The 19,738-nt window shown below is 37.9% G+C and overlaps 2 protein-coding genes across 2 annotated transcripts in view; one reads left to right on the top strand and one right to left on the bottom strand.

Annotated features, from left to right (window-relative positions):
* Positions 1–4,732: 4,732 nt before the first annotated feature.
* rtn4ip1.L (reticulon 4 interacting protein 1 L homeolog) lies at positions 4,733–14,381 on the bottom strand. Its single transcript, NM_001097670.1, is given in 9 exon segments — positions 4,733–4,865; positions 6,519–6,611; positions 7,437–7,620; positions 8,913–9,049; positions 11,312–11,360; positions 12,044–12,168; positions 12,336–12,404; positions 12,522–12,673; positions 13,801–14,381. Coding segments are annotated over 9 exon segments (1,206 nt in total). The 5' UTR covers positions 14,081–14,381; the 3' UTR covers positions 4,733–4,748.
* Positions 14,382–14,523: 142 nt separating this feature from the next.
* Positions 14,524–19,738, top strand: part of qrsl1.L (QRSL1, glutaminyl-tRNA amidotransferase subunit A L homeolog) — a gene marked incomplete in the record, with an annotated part of 28,351 nt that continues 23,136 nt past the window's right edge. The window contains 3 exon segments of the mRNA NM_001087422.1: positions 14,524–14,628; positions 17,426–17,585; positions 18,346–18,444. Of these exon segments, the coding sequence (NP_001080891.1) occupies positions 14,605–14,628; positions 17,426–17,585; positions 18,346–18,444 (283 nt within the window).

The following is a 19,738-nucleotide window of genomic DNA, read 5'->3' as shown; positions in this document are numbered from 1 at the left end:
CTTGGTCTGACCCAAAATTCTATCCATTATGTCTTATCATTTCCTCTATGATCCCTTTGTACTCATGTTGATAAATGAGGATCTAATGTAGATGCCGTCCATTAGTTGTAAATTACAGTTATATACTAAATGGTGCTTTTTATTTTCGGTGTTGTCCATGTAGCCTACCTTTAACAAAACGTCCAGTAGTCTGGAATCCCTATTTTACCTACATGGCTACACCATGATCATTTAACATCTCTCCTTCCATCCTTCTTGCAGGCTATACACTCAGGCCCAGGTGGATTATTTTAAAACAAATATGCTCTTTCTTACCTCATTAACAAATGCTGTGTTCCTTGTAAAGCTATAGTGGATTATTATAGGGGAAATCGGTTTAATTTCACCACTATCAACACTTAAAAAACTGAAATAATTATAACAATCTCATTGTTAAATATTAAGTCATCAGCGACCTCTTGTGGCCCCGACACAGACTGTTTACTGTTATGAACTTTGTACTAATTCTCTGTTTCTTTTTAGTGTAACATATCTGTTGTGTGTATTACACAACAGAGATCATCGATCAGAAGCTTTCGCCAGCATCCGTTTCGTACCCATCGCAACACTTCGCCACGTGCAAATGTGCTCACACTATGCCAATCCACTAATATACAGAGTTTCATCCTGAGTGCTGAACACTGGGCGGGAAATGTAAAGTTGTATGAACATTTTTATGTTAAATGTTGCTGCAAATACTTACAAAGTCCACTTTTTAAAACACATGTCCAGGGAACCTTAATAAAGACAAGAGAGTTAATATAATGCCCTACACATGACTAATGTTAGGAAATGTCTGGGAAAAAAAAGGTCCCCCACGAAAAGTTTGTTGAGACATTTGCAAGCTATCACTCTGAAAAAAAGAAAAGTCGCCAAAGTTTTTTGAACTTTGATGCATTTTCGGCTCACAGAATATAATGTGACAGAAGATTGAGGCAGCTTTATAGCACTTTGCCTGGTCTGAGGTGGCGAAGGCAAAAAAGTCACCTCGCGAAAGTGAGAGTGAGATTGACCACTAGCAGCGGTCTGTTTCGCTAGTGTATTGTCGTCTGCGCCTGTTAGTAAATTGCCGATGTCCCTGCGGGTGGCAACGCTGGTGAAAAGTCGCTAGCATTAGCCACTTCGCTCTTTAGTAAATCTGCCCCATACATAGAGTTTTACAGTTGAACTTGGACTCTATTTGTATCCTCAGTTAGTATGTATGCACAGGAAGGAAGGTGAGCTGATCGAGGTTCTTCTCATTAGGGAGAAAATTAAAAACCTTTCTCAAATCTTTTATAACCAAAAGAACTTCAGATGGGCATTCTTCCTTTCTAATTTTCAGACCATTCTGACCACCATGCAGTCCACTTCCTTGCTGTTGTAACAAAATTAATTCATATTAACAGTACATGTATCCTTTAATATCTTGGAATTAAAAAAATAAATATCAATGTACATTGCAAAAGTTCTTAGAATAGCACCCTCGTCAGTTTCACATTCACTTATTTTAAAGGTTTACGTATCCTTTAATTGCAACACCTCACACAGAGACTTTAGGGTACACGTCATAACAAGATAAGTTGAAACCACTGGCAAGTCTAAGGCTGAGCAGAGAGATACACTGCAATGGAAATCAGCTTGGAGCAAAACATTTTACAAGTCTGGCTTGACAATCGATAGGATCGACTTTTTTTAGTGTCACTGGTTCTTTAAATTCCTATTGCAGTGAAAGGCATTTTCTCAAAGTGACCTTGAGAAAGTTGAAATACCATTAAATATCCTGCTTTTCTACAAAATGTAGACAGATAAATGTGATAAGAATAAAGTGCATGCCTCTGTGGCGACAGTCATGCAAACATCCAGTGCTCAGAAAAGACTTCAGCAATTCTTTTAGGATGGTTGTTTTTCATGTACATGTGTTTTGTGTCAATGACTGAATCTCTTTGCAAAAAAATCCTCCCAAAGGGTTAGTACAGATATGGGATCCTTTAACTGGAAACCTGTTATCCAGGTGGCTTCAAATTACAGCAAGGCCATATCCTTTTAAGTAAATAATTTTTAAAAATATTTTAAAAATAATTTCACTGTAATAATAAATCAGAGTCTTGTACTTAATCCTAACTATGCTGAATGAATCCATAATGGTGGCAGAACAATTCAATAGAGTTAATTCAATGTTTAAATGATTTTTAACAGACATAAGGTATGATGATCCAAGTGACTGAACGTTCCCTTATCTGGAAACCAGTACCCACATTGCAAAAATGGACGTCTTGATTTTTAATATGTCTACCACTAGGTGTCAGCACAGAACTATAGGAAACTATTTAACTATGCAATGTTTTGTTTTTCTTTAAAGGGATACTGTCATGGGAAAAAAATGTTTTTTGAAAATGAATCAGTTCATAGTGCTGCTCCAGCAGAATTCTGCACTGAAATCCATTTCTCAAAAGAGCAAACAGATTTTTTTATATTCAATTTTGAAATCTGACATGGGGCTAGACATATTGTGAATTTCCCAGCTGCCCCAAGTCATGTGACTTGTGCTCTGATAAACTTCAATCACTCTTTACTGCTGTACTGCAAGTTGGAGTGGTATCACCCCCTCCCTTTTCCCCCCAGCAGCCAAACAAAAGAACAATGGGAAGGTAACCAGATAGCAGCTCCCTAACACAAGATAACAGCTGCCTGGTAGATCTAAGAACAGCACTCAATAGCAAAAACCCATGTCCCACTGAGACACATTCAGTTACATTGAGAAGGAAAAACAGCAGCCTGCCAGAAAGCATTTCTCTCCTAAAGTGCAGGCACAAGTCACATGACCAGGGGCAGCTGGGAAATTGACAAAATGTCTAGCCCCATGTCAGATTTCAAAATTGAATATAAAAAAAATCAGTTTGCTCTTTTGAGAAGTGGATTTCAGTGCAGAATTCTGCTGGAGTAGTACTATTAACTGATGCGTTTTGAAAAAAACATGTTTTCCGATGATAGGATCGATGTTTGTTACTCCATATATTCTATGTATGTAATTCATGTGATGTAGTTGTATAATCACAGTTACTTTACAGTGCTACGCAATATATGGCACTATATAAATACATGTTAATAAAAATAAGGAGAGACCAGATGGAAATTTTTTGTGAACCTTCAGACCAGTTATACAAAGTTATTATTTTAACTGCATACGGTATGCAAAGCATTTCATGATGAGTGAAACTTTCAAGCCTGAAAGATAATGGTTTTGAAATATATTGCTGGGAAGGCATAAAAATGTCACCCATCTATCACAGCCATTCTGGGCTAAGAAACCGTTTACATGAAGCTTATTTACTAAAGGGCAAAGTGGCCGTCGCTAGCATGAATTCGCCAAAGCTGCAATTTAGTAAAAGGCATAGACGACAATTCGCTAGCACAAACGAAGTTTCATGCCCTTTCACCAGGCGAATTTTCGTTGCGGCGAACGAGCGTTACTCCGCAAATTCATCAAAGTGCAAAGTTTCCACTAAGTTTCCCTTTACGGCAATACCTGGCGAATTGAAGCTACATTTTCAACAATCTTAGTGACATCATATCCTGTATGCCGAAAAGTCATAAAAAAGATAAAACCCTGGCGTTTTTTTATATTTCAATGTGGCATTATGTTTAAAAGTTGTAACTGTTACATATATGTTTTAGTAAAATTTTTTAACCATTTGAAGGTCATGCCACATTTGTTTTAGGGTGGGCTCATGTCTAGGACAATAGAGGATCTCTTTTGACTTTATTTTGCTTGACATTCAGTGGCCGCTTCCAGCAATTTCACCATCACTAATAAATATATTTGACCTATATGTACCCTCCATATTTAAATTCAAAAGCACAAGTATGTTAACGAAGTTTCACTAGGAACAAAGTAACGCTAGCGAAAGTTTGCTTAGAAATGCCTGCGCTGGCGAAACTTCACTAGCGTTCCTCTGCCGAGACGTAACATGGCATTTTGATAAATAAGTGTATGCGCTGTGAATTAACGACTGGTGATGTTGCGCAAAGTGTGTCGGAGCCTTCCGAGGTCGAAAATTTGCCCTTTAGTAAATTTGCCCCCAAGTACATTAGCATCTATGTATGCATGATACTTACTCTTCTTATCGCCGTATTAATACTACAATAAATACTAACCCACACACCACCTGCAGTTATACCCACATAACCCACACAGCCAGTTAGAGCTGCTCCATGCCACTGACTGTCTGAACCTGCTACCAAACTACAGGTATAATAATTTAGTTTCAGTGAAAGACCCAGACACTATTCAACCACAATTCCAGGATATTCAGGGAAGGTGAAAATAATCAACATAAGTGATCAGCAAGAAGGATTTCCCTCTGAACACAGCACATCTGGAGCTTTTGTAGTTGGAGTAGTACCCAAAGCATATTGGAGGAGACAGAGAAAGGTGATTATTGTCTTTTATCTCTTTAGTTTATATTTATTTTTACAATTCAACATTTTGCCCTTAAAGCAATACATTTGAACTACTAAAAGGGTTATTAACACCACTGTGGCTGCCCCTGTACAGCTAAATGCCGACATAGGTCCTTTCATATGCAACTTTTAGCAAACAGAACTGGTCCCCTACACATAAAAATTACTGCTCAAAAAAAAACAACACCATTACAGACAGTTTGAAACTTTCAGCTTAATTACAGTACAAATGAGAGGAAACCACCAGTGGTACAAATAAGCAACATTTATTTACTTTCTGTAACACTAATGACAGTTTTGCCTCTTGCGTGTCCTTTTTCCACCTTATTGAAGGCCTTCGGAACATCAGAAAATGAAAATATTTCCTCAATCACAGGCCGAATCTGCAATAAAAATCAGACAAGTCATTATTATAATGGAATAGCATTATGAGAAGTACATCCATACTATTGGAGATAAATATCTCAAATATAATTAAATATTGGATTTTAAAGACCAGCAAGGCTTCACCATTTTAATTCCTAATATGGCCAATGGGGTCAATGATATTTACTTAAAGGGGTGGTTCACCTTCAAGTTAACTTTAAGTATGTTATAATTCTCAGCAACTTTTCAATTGGCCTTCATTTTATAGTTTTTAATGAATTGCCTTTTTTCTTCTTACACTTTCCAGCTTTCAAATGGGGGGTCACTGGCCCCATCTAAAAACAAATGCTCTGCAAGGCTACACATTTATTGTTATTGCTACTTTTTATTACTCATCTTTCTGTTCCGGTCCTCTCCTATTTATTTCCCAATCTCTTATTCAAATCAATGCATGGTTGAACCCTAGCAACCAGATGAAATTGCAAACTGGAGAGGTGCTGAATAAAAAGCTAAATAACTCAAAAACCAAAAATAATAAAAAATTAAAGCCAGTTGAAAATTTTCTTAGAATATCACTCTCTACGTCATACTAAAAGTTCATTTAAAGGTAAACAACCCCTTTAAAACACAAGTATGTAAATAATATGGATGTACAAATAAGGCTTCCATTATAAAAAAAAAAGGAAAATTATTTACACAAAAAGGGCTTATACTGTAATACACAAAAATCAAATATCCTACAAAATATACAGTGCTTAATTGACTTAGTAATGTCACATCACAAAAATAAAGATAATATTTATAAATAAATAACTAAAAATATAAATAAATAACTCAAAATAAAAATAATAAAAGTGGCATTTGAGTCCAGTGACCTGTATAAATGCACTCAGTCTGTAGCCTTTATATAGTCATGAGAGTCCAATGTGACTAGTCGCTATGTTTTACAATATGGGAGTGTATAATCCAGTGAATCACTACAAGGCTGATCTGTAACTGCTCATCAGATGTATTGTGGGAATAGACCTGGCATAGCCAAAGGCCTAAGAAATGAATTCAAAAATGATGATAACCACAATCTAAAGCATTAGTAAATTCTCATCCGTATTTGCTGTATTGTCTGCTTAATCCACAAAAGGCTGACCATTCAACATGGTTCCATAAAATCCAGTCACTGTCGAAATCAACCGACAAATAAAAAAGGCTTCCGGTGTTAGGGCTGTAAAAGGTGGCAGGGGGCTGTGGCAGGCTGAATGGGTTATGATTAGTGAAGATTAGGGGAATAATGGGAACACAATCTATTTACTGCAGAGCATCAGACTCCTAGTACAGGATACTTTGTTTGTTCTGAAAAGAGGGATTAATGTTAAACTCTGCCAAGAGTGCACAGATAATAGAAGCTGGTATACATCTTTTTCTGCTAGAACACTATCTGTGTGCAAAGGTTTCATGGCTGTCCGCACTGCTAGCTTTCTGCTATGTAAAAAAATCGTGCTGCTTGGAACTGACTTTCGGTTCTGGAAGGAGGAACATAAGGATTTTACTGTAACTGAAAGTTGTTCATTGCTTACAGCTAATCAACAGGATTCCCGACATGCCTTGTTTCTGTTACAAACACTTAAAAATACCAAATAGGAATCTACTTTAACTGTTATTATGTTATAATATACCTTTACATCCTTAACAAGTTCTCCTATCTCATCCAGAGATGGTCCACTAGGGGAGAAAAATACCCATCGATAATGGACTCCTTTGCAAAGGTGCTGAAATAAGAAAGAGCAACCCAAGTCAGAAGATATACTTTATTATATTACTTATATATACTTAGTGGTGATATGGAATGGAACAAATGGGGGGGGATTTCAAAATAAGGTTTAATGGGAACTATACAGATATAGGATGTATTATTCAGAAGGCTTGGGACCTGGGGTTCTTCAGATATGGAATCATTCTGTGATTTGGATCACCATACGCAAAGTTTACTAAACAAAAATCATGTAAACATTAAATAAACCCAAAATGCTTGTGTTTCCATCAATATGATTTTAAGCAGCTTAGTAAAGATTAAGATGTATTATTATAGAGAAAAAAAAATGATTTTAACTAATTCAATTTAGCTGCTTGATATCAACTGGGAGATGGTATTCATGTAATATGGACCTTTCTGTATATCAAAAGAAAAAAAACACATCCGTGAATTGTAATTACTCAGAGCAGCTTTACTTGCATTACATAATCAGCCTTTATTGTCTTTGTGCCATCTACTCATTGCTATTACTCACATCCACATACCCAAAATATCCTCTTACTTTCCAACTGTTCCCAATTAGACAGGACAGGAGCAGATGGGGTGTGGACTATAATATTATAACTGAACTGATGTAAATTTGGAGGTATGAATTTGGATACTACTATCTATAGTATTATATGTTGCTTACTGACTTTACAAGAAGGTTTAAGGGCCCTAAAAATGTTATCCTGTGGGGCCCAATAGATTTCCAGTTAACCCATTCCCCCGCAAGATAAACATAAAAATATAGAATGCGCTGTGTAGCCTCGCCCAAATAAGAAAGAACAGTAAAAGTTACCTTTACTACTTTGCAACTAAGAGTAACGCCGGTGCGCATCATGCCATCTGCTATGCCCAGCCGATCATTATTATAAAGAAATGGAGTTACTAGCGTTGCATAGGTGGCTCCTGACCATGGCTTAAGAAACTGAAGTGCCAGAGCTTCTGTTGCTCCTCCAACATTGTCTAGAATTACATCAAACCTACAAATGAAAGCACATACTGAAATGTCAAGTAATAGGAATAAGTTTCATGGTTTGAAACATTGTAAGATATCAACAACTCTGCTCATTTCAAGGAGACGCAAAGTATCCAAATGAAATAAGCATTTTGGAAATTGTGACTGCACAGTGGCATATTTAATAAAGGGTGAACCATCTGCTAGGAAAGGAAGCCGCCCTTATAAGATATATTGGCTCTAACTGTCAATGAATATCTGACACCCACCTGCTGCATGAAGACATAATGAAGAAAAAAAGATGCTGAGAGAGGGATAGTGAACACAGACTTGATTATTTCAGAAACAATGCAGAAAATGCAATTGATTGTATTTAGAAAGTTTCTCATTTCAGTATGATAAAGCATATATTAAATTTTCATTTTCACGATAGTTCCCCTTTAACATCAGTATCTAATCAATAAAGAATAATCTATTCCTTTGATAAGTGCATTAGGATCAAAATCTTATTTTTGCAAGTCACAGAAATGGCAAAGGCAACATTATATTTTGAGTCATCATTACGGCAACTGGAGATGGAAAACCTTATTTCACAAAAACAGACAATAAGAGACTGGAAAGGACTCCTTAATTTATGATAAAAGTCTGTTTAAAAGTGCAAAAAAGTAACAGCAGCAGGTCTTCCTGGAAGTTTGGGTATCACAATCTGCTCTTAAAGGAATAGTTCAGTATGAAGATAAAAACTGTGTAAATGGATAGGCTGTGCAAAATAAAAAATGTTTCTAATATAGTTAGTTAGCCAAAAATGTAATATATAAAGGCTGGAGTGAACAGATGTCTAATAAAACAGCCAGAATCCAACTTCCTGCTTTTCAGCTCTATAACTCTGAGTTAGTCAGCGACTTGAAGGGGGGCCACATGGTACATTTCTGTTCAGTGAGTTTGTAATTGATCCTCAGCTTCAGCTCAGATTCAAAAGAGACAGATATGACCCATGTGGCCCCCCTCAAGTCTCTGATTGGTTACTGCCTGGTAACCAGGGTAACCAGTCAGTGTAAACCAAGAGAGCTGAAAAGTAGTGTTCTGACTGACATGTTACCATTAAATCACTCCAGCCTTTATACATTACATTTTTGGCTAACTAACTATATTAGAAACATTTATTATTTTGCACAGCCTATCTATTTACCCAGTTTTTATTTTTACACTGAACAATTCCTTAAATACAAGAATGTAATACAATTTAGTGCAGTTCTGCACTGTACAGCAGTACTATTTTATTGCATCAAAGACTAGCATAGGCAAGTAAAAACTTACAGTTCCCGTGATTTCAGTTGCTCCGACAGCTGTGCAGCTTTGTAATCAACAACATCATCTGCGCCAATACTTTTTATTAGAGTAAATGCATCTTCTGAGCAAACTGCTGTTACATGTGCTCCCCAGGCCTTCAATAACTTTAGAGTGCACAGAAAAAGAATACATTTTATAAAAGGAACATGAATAAAAATCACTACATTTTGGCTGTTACTGTTAGAAGTCCAGCTTGAAGTTCGAGGCAAGAGCTGTGTAAATAAAGTGATCAGGAAGTTGTGGGCCGTAAAACTGTTCCCAGGTTTTATTAATGGTGCAGATTACTGTATATCCACACAGCAGCCTGACTGCAAGTAAGAAGTACTCCAATCAGAAAGTGCATCAAGAACAAATGTTCTTTTGGTAAAATCCATAGGTTTAGGAATGTTTGTAAGGTGCAATATGAAATCCAACTGTACTACTCATGCTTTACAATAGTATAGCCTTAGCCAAACAATATAGAGTGCTAATGCCAAGGCAAATATACCATACCATATATACAATAACCTCTTAAGTAAAGTAAAAACATAGCGGCCAATCACTATTAATAGTAAAACATAAAGGATTACAGCACCTGAGCCTGCTTATATTATATATATCAGGGGTCCCCAACTTTTTAAAACCACGTGAGCCTCATTCAAATGTAAAAAGAGTTGGGGAGCAACACAAGCATGAAAAAAAATTCCTGGGTGTGCAAAATATAGGCTGTGCTTGGCTATTTGGTAATATCCACCAATTTTTACCTTCTGCTCCCAAGTCATAACTTACCTGGTGGCTAACCTGGATTTTCACTGAGTAATAACACTAGCTATCTGCCTCCTGGGCATAGTAGAGGCTATAATCCCTGCCAAACCAGGTTATGGTCCCGTATCCTACTATTTTATGTAAAGAAAACAGTGGCAATTCACTAGATACTGTAGGTAGCTTTCCATCCTCCCTTGGAGCGTGGAAGTAGTTGTTTAACAAAGCTGTCCCACTTTTCAAACTCACATATGAAATTAGAGGTTCGCCCACCAAATTGGGGGCCATGGTGTGATATTGATCCTGTTTCAGAAGTAGGGTAGCCTGTGTACACCCCTACATAACGCAAATATGCTATTTCCCGATCCAGCATGGAGCAAACGGTGAACTAAATATTAGAGCACAAAGGCTACTTCTAAGTGTGTCCAATTAATCCCCACTATGGCTTTTAGTGTTGCACTACTCTATATGTCAACTTGTATTTCATGCTTGACTCCATATAATGCATATGGGTTGTTTTGTTGTGTTTTGTTTGTTTTTACATGTTTAAAACAATAAAACTTACATGAAAAAAAAAAAAAGCAACTGCTTTGAGGCCAATAGTTGGGGATCACGGATATATATTCACTGTTATATTTATATATCACAGGTATGGGATCCGTTAACCAGAAAGGTACAAATTACGGAAAGGCCGTCTCCCATAGACTCCATTATAATCAAATAATCCAAATCTTAAAAAATTATTTACTTTTCCCTCTGTAATAATAAAACAGTAGCTTGTACTTAATCCAAACTAAGATATAATTAATCCTGATTGGAAGCAAACCCAGCCTATTGGCATTATTTAATGTTTACAAGATTTTCTAGCAGACTTAAAGAGATACAGACACGTTCCTATAAAAAATCATAGGAACGTGTCACTATCAAGTAGTTGCTGCACCCGGAATAGTTCCCCTGAAAGCAGCCCCGCAAACCTTTGTTGGAGGGTCGGGTCAAAGCAGTTTCACGGGGCTGGGGTGGCTTAGAAGGGGGCTTTCAGGGAAAATATTCCGGGTGCAGCAACTACTTGATACTGACATGTTCCTATGATTTTTATAGGAACGTGTCAGTATTGATTTAACGTATGAAGATCCAAATTATGAAAAGACCCATTATCCGGAAAACCCCAGGTCCCGAGCATTCTGGATAGTATAAAGTCATTAAAAATGCACACTTCATTGTTTAACTAAACAAGTCAAATGCATCAATCTATAATTCCTCAGACATTTTGGGTTCAGACACACCTCTGTGGACCAAAATTAGGTTCACGAATATCCTAGAAAATAAATCAATATTTAACCATTCCACCGCTTAGGATCCCAGGGATGGAAGCACATAGCTTGGTAACCACTGGCCTAGAGGTTTCATTACCACTTTAAGGGAACTGGCATGCTAATAAGAATTATCATAGTTGCAGGTTGTTATTATTATTATAATTATTATATCATGTATTTTGAGGGTGCCAACATATTGAGCAGTGCGGAGCATTTCCTGGTGCTTTCCACTAGTATTATTAACGGACAGGTAAAGCTTTCCCTTTGAATCAATTTATGCAGAACAAACAGTTTGCAACATTATAAACATACCTGAATAGCAGCAGTGCCAACCCCACCAGAAGCTCCTATAAGCAATACCCTGTAACAAGAAAGTATATGGAATTGTTATTGGGTCTATTAGTCTTTGAGAGAAGATGCATTTTTAAAGGCATACTCTCATAAAAAAGGGGCAAATTATGTTTATAATCCAATATGATTATTTTCCGCACAGTTACATGGAGCTTGGTACTTACATATATTTTGATAAAATAATTTCTTCAGAACTACAGTAGCTTTGCTTACATTTTTAACATAAATTGAGTTGATTTAAAATATGAACTAGAAAGCAGAATTCTAAGACAATTTACAACTGGTCTTTATTTTTAATGCTTTTTGTGGTTTCTGAACTTGGAACTTAAAAGGCCAGATCTTTCTTTTTTACTTTTCTGTGGGTTTACCTTATGGAAATAATAAAAACATAATATTTTAGCAAAAACCCAAGGAACATTATACTGTTAGAGATAGGCCAGAAATTATTAGGGACTTGATAAAATGTATGCTGTTATGTTTGATAATGTAATTGGGCATTAACAGTAACATTCTCAGTGTGGCTTGCTGTCTTATATAATTAACTGTAGTGTAATGTAATAGACTACTGTATTTTCATAGATCTGCCCTTAAAGGGGTTTCCAGTAAGGAAAGTCAAACTTGAAAATCCCTTGTTTTTCAGTAATAGTATATGGTAATTCTCTAGTAATAAGAACAACAACATACAATACACACCTTTTTCCAGGGCATTTTTCCTTGTTCAGCCCACAGCTATTGACCAAAGCAGCCCAAGCTGTAAGAGTAACATAGGGCAATGATGCTGCCTCTATGTGGCTAAGTGACTTTGGCTTCATTGATATCTAAACAAAAGCAATACTCTGATTAAAATAATACATAAAATATCCATGATCGCTGAGGTGCCAAAGGGATACAGATTTACTGCAACTTTACACTACGCATTATAAATGTCTCCTGTTAAAGGGTTTTCTCTGCTTATCATATTAGTAATTCAAATAAAAAGTCTTACCTCATTGCCACTAGTTACAACAAACTCTGCCAATGCACCTTGCTTCCAAGGGGGAATAGCTCCCCAAACCTTAAAAATATGCACAAAATGCAAAATATAATATATGGGTTTATCATAAACTCCAACACAGTACATCGTAAGACACAATATTTAAGACACATAATTTTAAAGGGAAAATATACTTACTTGATCTCCAGGTTTAAAATAGCGTACATTAAGTCCACACTCCATTACAACTCCCGAAACATCTCTCCCAAGCACAAGGGGGAATTCACTGCCAGAAGTCTTTACATTTAGTGGATCACGGGACATATTCAGACTTGCAGATCCATATCCATCTTCAAAAGTGAGAAATGTATTTGGTTAAAAAAAGCTTTTTGCAGTTTTTTGGGAATGATTTAATGTTGGTTTTCAAAAACATGGGACAAGAAGCATACAGGTGGATTGGAGTAAATCTAGTGCAAAACAATTGCTCCAAATGCATAACATTTATATCCTAATTATTTCCTTTTTCTCTATAATAATAAAATGGTACCTTGTACTTGATAGTAACTATGCTGCATGAATCCATATAGGTGACAAAACAATCCTATTGGGTTTGTTTACCGTTTAATGCTTCTTCAGTAGACTATGGGGCAGATTTATCAAGGGTCGAGTTTATGGGAGTTTTTTAAGAACTCCCATCAACTCCCATTAACTCAGAATTCGAAAAAAAATGACTAATTGAAATTTATTGAAAAAAAAAAGATTTTTTTAAAAGCAGGTGTATAGGATCGAGCTGCAAATTGAATAAAATTTCACCAAAAAAATAAGTAAAACAACTCCAGATTGATTGTAGGAGGCCCCCCATCGGCTAAAAGACCAGTTCGGCAGGTTTTAGATGGCAAATAGTCGAATTCAAATTCTTAAAGTTAAAATTTGAAATTCAATTTTTTTTTTAACTCTAATCGAATTTAGACTATTCCCTAGTCGAATTACACTAAAATAAACACGAAATTCTAATTTTCTTTTCGGCATATTTATCGAAGGTCGAAGTTAAAAAACTTTGCATTCAAAAAGACCAACCGAATGGAGGTCGAAGTTTTTTTGGGGTCGAAGTGGGCCGAATTCGGCCTACTTCACATCGTACGATAGTACTTCAATTCCAAGTTTTTTTAACTTCGACCTTCGTTCTCCCAAACTCCCCCAATTGCCTCCATACAGGTTCTAGGAGATCCCCCATAGGCTAAAACAGCACTTTGGCAGCTTTTAGGTGGCGAATGGTCGAAGTCGAAGTTTTAAAGAGACAGTACTTCGAATTTCAAAGTTTTTTCAAATTCGAATCGAAGTATGACTATTCCCTAGTCGAAGTACACAAAAAATAGCTTGAAATTCGAAGTTTTTCACTTCGAAACTTCCCCTCAACCTTTGATAAATCTGCCCCTTAAGGTATGGTAACCACATTACAACCCCCCTTACAACTTACTTCTCATATTAACATCGATTGGATTTATACTTGTGGCGTGCACTTTAATGATGACTTCATTAGGGTAGTTGATGACAGGAAATGTCATGTTGCTATTGAAACGTAGCACCTCATTGCCCCCATACTTGTCAATAACCCATGCAGGCATGACTGTATTTCTCCTGAAGGAACTGCTGAATTGTCGAACACGGGAGCATCTTTGTTGAACAGCTTGTTTTAAGGCTCCGAGTCTTTGAGTCTTTACCCCACTTATGAAGTTCCATCTAACAATGTTAAACATTTTCAGCAAAAAGGCAAGACTAATAAATGTTATGTACACGCAATACTGCGCTGAAGGAAAGTTATTTACAATGATATCGCTGTGATTGTCATGTTCATGGCCAAAAGTTCAATTCCAAAGACTGAAATGTAGCCAGTTACACTGCGTTTATAATACATGCAATTTTACAGATAGTCAGAATTCTATTGCTAATGAGTCGCTCAATTAAATATCACTTTCTAGTTAAAAACCTGATTCCCTGATCGCTACTCTTTTTAATGCAGTTGTTGTTATTCATTTAACCTCCCTTTGCTGCTACAAGTCTTCTCTCCCCCGTGTCCTCTATCAGCTTCCGCGTTCCAAGCCTCGTCCCTCTCTTGTCAAATCGTAGCAGTGGTAACTGAATAGTTAGCCAATACGTGCCCTCGACTTAAGCCTGCTTGTTTGCCAATCAACACATGTCAGCTCCCGGTAGTATCACGGCTCTTTGGTTGTCTTTCATGTCTGGTTCATTCCTTATAAACTGGTGACAGTCACAGGTTAAAATGCTGGGAATGAGTTTGCGGGAGGTGAGTGGCGTTTATAATCCGTGAAAATGAAATGGTAAAATCGTATGTAGGGCTGTAGAGCAGACTAGTATCTGTTAAATGCTAGATATAACTCTTTTTCCTAAACAAAACTGTTTTAAATGAATTTGAAATATACGAATGTGACCAAACTATGTATTTATAGCATTCTTTTTTTTTATCTTATTGGTGTTTGTCTTACTACAGGGACACTCATTTACAGTATCTACCTCTGCCACAAGTAGAGCTGCCACCTTTTGGGACATGATTAGGGCAGAGGTGGGAACACAGAGCAAAAACTGAGTACTCCTAAGAGGTGATAGGGCAGAGGGGCCCAGTCCCAGCTGGTGATCAGGGCCGGCCTTAGGCCTATTGGACCAATTGGGCCCAATAGGGCCCCGCACCAGAGGGCAGCACAGATAGTATTTCCCCCAGCACATGATGCTGCCTGGCCTGCCCCCAACTTTGAGAGTCCAGCCCATCCCCAAATCCATAGGTCCAGCCCACCCCCAACTCTGATAAGCCAGCCTATCCCCCAACTCCATAGGTCTAGCCCGCCCCCAACTCTCATAGGCCCAGCTTTCCTCCAACTTTGATAGGCCCTGCCTGCCCCCAATCCAACCAAGCCTGCTCCCAAGCTGAATTGGCCCAGCCTGCCCCAAACTAATTGGCCCAGTCCACTCTCCTATTTCCTCCCTCTCTCTCTTACCCTGTGTGCCCCTATTTTGTGCCCCTATTTCATCCCTCTCACTCTCTTACCTTGTCTGCCCCTTTCCTTTCTATTTTGTGCCTGTATGCCCCTATTTTCCTAAATACTTGTTGTGTCAGTAGCCAGCAACACTTTGTCTAGGGGCCCCGCCAACATGGTTCCAATTGGGCCCCACATTTGATAGGACCAGCCCTGCTGGTGATTTACTGGCTTTGTGGCAACATTGGAGCAAGCCAAGCAGGGCCGCCATTAGAAATCATGGGGCCCCATACGACAAAATTTACAGGATCCCCCGGTCTCCACCCAGACCCCAGACCCAAGTCCCAACCACCCCACAGTAAAAAGGCCACAAAGATATGAAAGGTACAACAGTATCACCCCCCCCCCTCCAAAACACACTCACACTCTCTCTTTTCTTTGGCTCCATCCGTCCGCTTCTGCTCCAACTTTCACTGCTTTCGGCGCTGGCTTTCGGCGCTGTTTCACAACTGCAGGGGAAGTGATGCACGGCCAGGCCCCCCTTCAAACTTAGAGGCGAAACAAACCCTTAATAAAAAAAACTCTACCCTACATAGACCACCCAGCCTAGCTGCCCCCCAGGCAAATGCCCCTAAGTCTTTACTTACCTCTCCGTACAGATTCTGTCCAGAGGAGTTCACGGGCGCCATCTTCAGCCGCTTCTGTAATCTTCGGAATGAGATGGCTGCTTCGGCAATTTTCGTGAGTTTCGACGCATGCTAAACAGAAAATTGCTCCAACTGCGCATGTGCCGCTTCACCGGTCTCATTCTGAAGATTACTGAAGAGAAGAAGATTGCTGCTGTGAACTCCGATGGACAGAATCTGCACAGAGGTCTAAGTAAAGACTTAGGGACATTTGCCAGGGGGGGGGCTAGGCTAGGAGGGAGGGAGGTTCTATGTGGGGTAGGGTTTTTTTTTATTAAGGGTTTGTTTCTCCTTTAAAAAACCATCAGGCCTGGTACAGCTGCGCCCGCCTGATGGCTGTTCTGGAGCTAAGTTTAGGCAGCATATAAATTCTGGTGGCGGAAAAAGTATAGAGGTCAATGCTATTTTGTTATTGTATTTTTTTACCCCAGAATAGTACTCTTTGCTATTTGCCAAATTTTACTAAACAGTGTTATTATTGTGCCTGACTATACATAGTATACATTAAAGTGCAGATATCTAGTTATTTGAATGCTGTTTTTGACACACTGTAATAAACATGCCCCTTAGAGTACTTCAGGGGAAAACACTGATATTGTGTCACAAAATTGGCTGGTTACATTCACATTAATTTTCTCTTTTGGCTGATTTGCTTTTTCTGTAATGACGTAAACTAACAGCATATGTTTATGAAAAACATCAATAAAGGTTTTTTTAATGACTTCATAAAAATGTCCATAAAGATTCCAGTATCAAGTCATTCTAGATAATAGAACCCATACCTGCAATTCAAGCCCCACTGCAGTGGATTTGGTTATTACCATTTTATTCTCTTTTCTTATATAAATAAATAAGTCACAGTTAGATTAAGAATGTGGCAATTGTTCTATCATATACACCACCCTGTATACCATTTATTTTCAGAATTAAAGACCCCCTTTCTGATGCTACTCTGTGCTTGCTAAATACAGGTGTGAAAGCTCTAATATGGAAACCCGATATCTGGAAAGCTCAGAATTACAGGAAGGTCAGCTCACATAGAATAATTTTAATTTTGTAAAATTGTTTCCTTTTTCTTTGTAATAAAACACTACCTTGTACTTGATCCTAACTAAGGGGCATGAATCCATATTGGTTCAATCCTATTGAATTTACTTATTGTATAAATGTTATAAAGCAGACTTAAGGTATGGTGATCTCTGTAAATTCAGAGTACCCTCGCCACCCTGCATCACACTTCTAAAGAATTTGGCACATCACTCTCAAACCAATCTCCAGAAAAAAAATATGGCAATTGCACTCCATTTGCAGTTTGCTCACATGCTCTTGTGGCTTCAAATGACCCCTATTGTTTCCTTTAAGAGAGTTGTTAGCTTTTTGAACATCCATCAAAACATACTACTGCTTACAGTTTTCTTTTTTCTAGGCAGCTGCTGTGCTGAGACTTGGACAAGTAAAACCTACTGAATTGTGCCAGAAGTGTCTTTCTTTGATCAAAGAAACATCATTCCTTAATGCCTACATAACTGTAACTGAAGACATTGCCTTAAAGCAGGCAGCTGAAGCAGATAAAAGATTCGCCCAAGGTAATCTGTATTTGTTATTACCAGAATTGTCACTATCAGGCAAGTCTTCGTAACTCCTTTATGTTTGGTGCTTTTGAAATTTGGGGACATATTATTGTTCATATCCACCACCAATTTCTGATTTATCTAGAATTGCTTATTACTTTGAGCTTTTTCTGAGCTAATGCACAGATTTCCAATGGCTAGGCTAACCTGTGCCAGTTGTCATTTTTAAAAACCTGTGGCATTTACAGGAACAAAAAATATCCAATGGCAGGATCAAAACCAAGGACATGTAACAAAATGTTGTTGCTTACAGAGATACACAGGCAATACAACATCTAGATTCAATTAATGTAACTGGTCAGCGTGCTCTTCTGAGCACTTTTGCAATCTACTTTACCTATATTTTTTTAGATTTAATCATATAATCAGTTCTATGCTACTAATGTCCTGAATGAGTAGCTAGATGTTCTACTGGTTGTTTGTTGGGCTGGGCAGAATGGCAAAAACCTAAATTTATTGATGCAGCAATGTGTGGGAGTGATAGACCTGAATGGGTAAGCATCAGGAGATACTTTCTGCAACAGTAAATTAAGATGTTGCCCTCTGTCTGTCCCGCGACCTGCGGAGGGTGATCCTGATACACATTCATGATATTAGCAGCATAAAATTGCTAATATCTTGCTTTATGTTTCAAGAATTCTGTCACTATGACTGTGGCAGAACTAGTACTATTTCTTGCTTTTCAGGTGTAAAAACTATTCTTATTATTTTGCAGGCAAACCCTTGGGAGAATTAGACGGAATTCCTATAGCAATTAAGGACAACTTTAGCACAGCAGGAATAGAGACAACATGCGCATCACGAATGTTAAAAGGTATAAAGTACTGATTGTTTCACTCAGATAGCCAGAATCAAAATTGCAATTACCATGTTATAGTCTACTAGACATTAAGCCCGTTAAATTAACGGGCGCTAGAACATATGTAGTCAAACATTTATAAAAACAGAATTGTTCTAGTCTAAAAAAAATGCCAGAGACGGTCCGTGGGGCACATGCGCAGTAGCACAATCCCACGGACACAGGGACTGGACGCAGAGACACTTCAACTTTATTATATAGAAAAAAATTCGCCAGAGACGGTCCTTGGGTATAGAAAAAAATTCGCCAGAGACGGTCCGTGGGGCACATGCGCAGTAGCGCAATCCCACGGACACAGGGACTGGACGCAGAGACACTTCAACTTTATTATATAGGATAGGATGACAATGATGCAGTTTAACTTTGAAGGTGTGCATACTGCAGGAAAATGGAGTACATTTTGCCACTAGCTTGCTGTAAAAAAAAAATGTTGGCACTTGCAGGAGCACTTTCATTTATTGGCTGATGGCCAAGCTTTTTTCCTAGGCAGAAACAAACAGGGGCGCCAGCTATGATATGAGCATCCGCCAAAACATTGTTGAATCATTTTTTAATAACACAGTCTTTACAGAGGGTAAACATTAATTTTGTGTTATTAGTTCTGTTGGGGAAAAAATGACATGCTTACGAACGCATCTTTAACTATTTTTATAAACTCACTGGCTATAGGCATCTTTGGCCCAACAGCCTTCTAAACCAGTTGTGTGAGTGTAAGTCTCCTCACAGGGGCACTGCTTTGTGGGGCTTTTGAAGTGATCATTGCAAAGCTGAAAGTAATTAGACACTGGAAGTCTGCAGCAAATCAATCGATAAAACTTGTGAATAGTTACATCATTTCCAGTTAAATGGGGGTAGAAAAAAAGTTCTTGCCCTTGGGGTCACTGGAATGAAGTAGTGAAATAAAACATCCTTTATGCACAGCAGACCCTTATTGTTTCGGCTTTAACCACCTTTTAGTTGCACGTTTTTATGAAAAATAAATTATATGAAATTCCATTTTTTTCTTAGACCACACATGTTTGTACCTTATGTTCCTTATGTTGAGATTTAAATTATTTCTGCAAGCAACTAAATCTATACCCAGTTTTCCATATTAATGCTTAGTACACGGGTAAAAATGACCTTTTGGGAATGTTCCCTCTAATTCCTTGAAGGCCGTGTGCACTTTTTAAAAAACTGTGAGCATTCCAAATTTTCTGTACTCGTTACATTTTTTTTGTGTGTGATGGTGTCATAACTTCTGTGTATG

This window comes from Xenopus laevis, chromosome 5L, assembly GCF_017654675.1.
Source record: "Xenopus laevis strain J_2021 chromosome 5L, Xenopus_laevis_v10.1, whole genome shotgun sequence".
Classification (NCBI taxonomy): domain Eukaryota; kingdom Metazoa; phylum Chordata; class Amphibia; order Anura; family Pipidae; genus Xenopus; species Xenopus laevis.
This window is presented reverse-complemented; position numbering and strand designations above follow the sequence as displayed.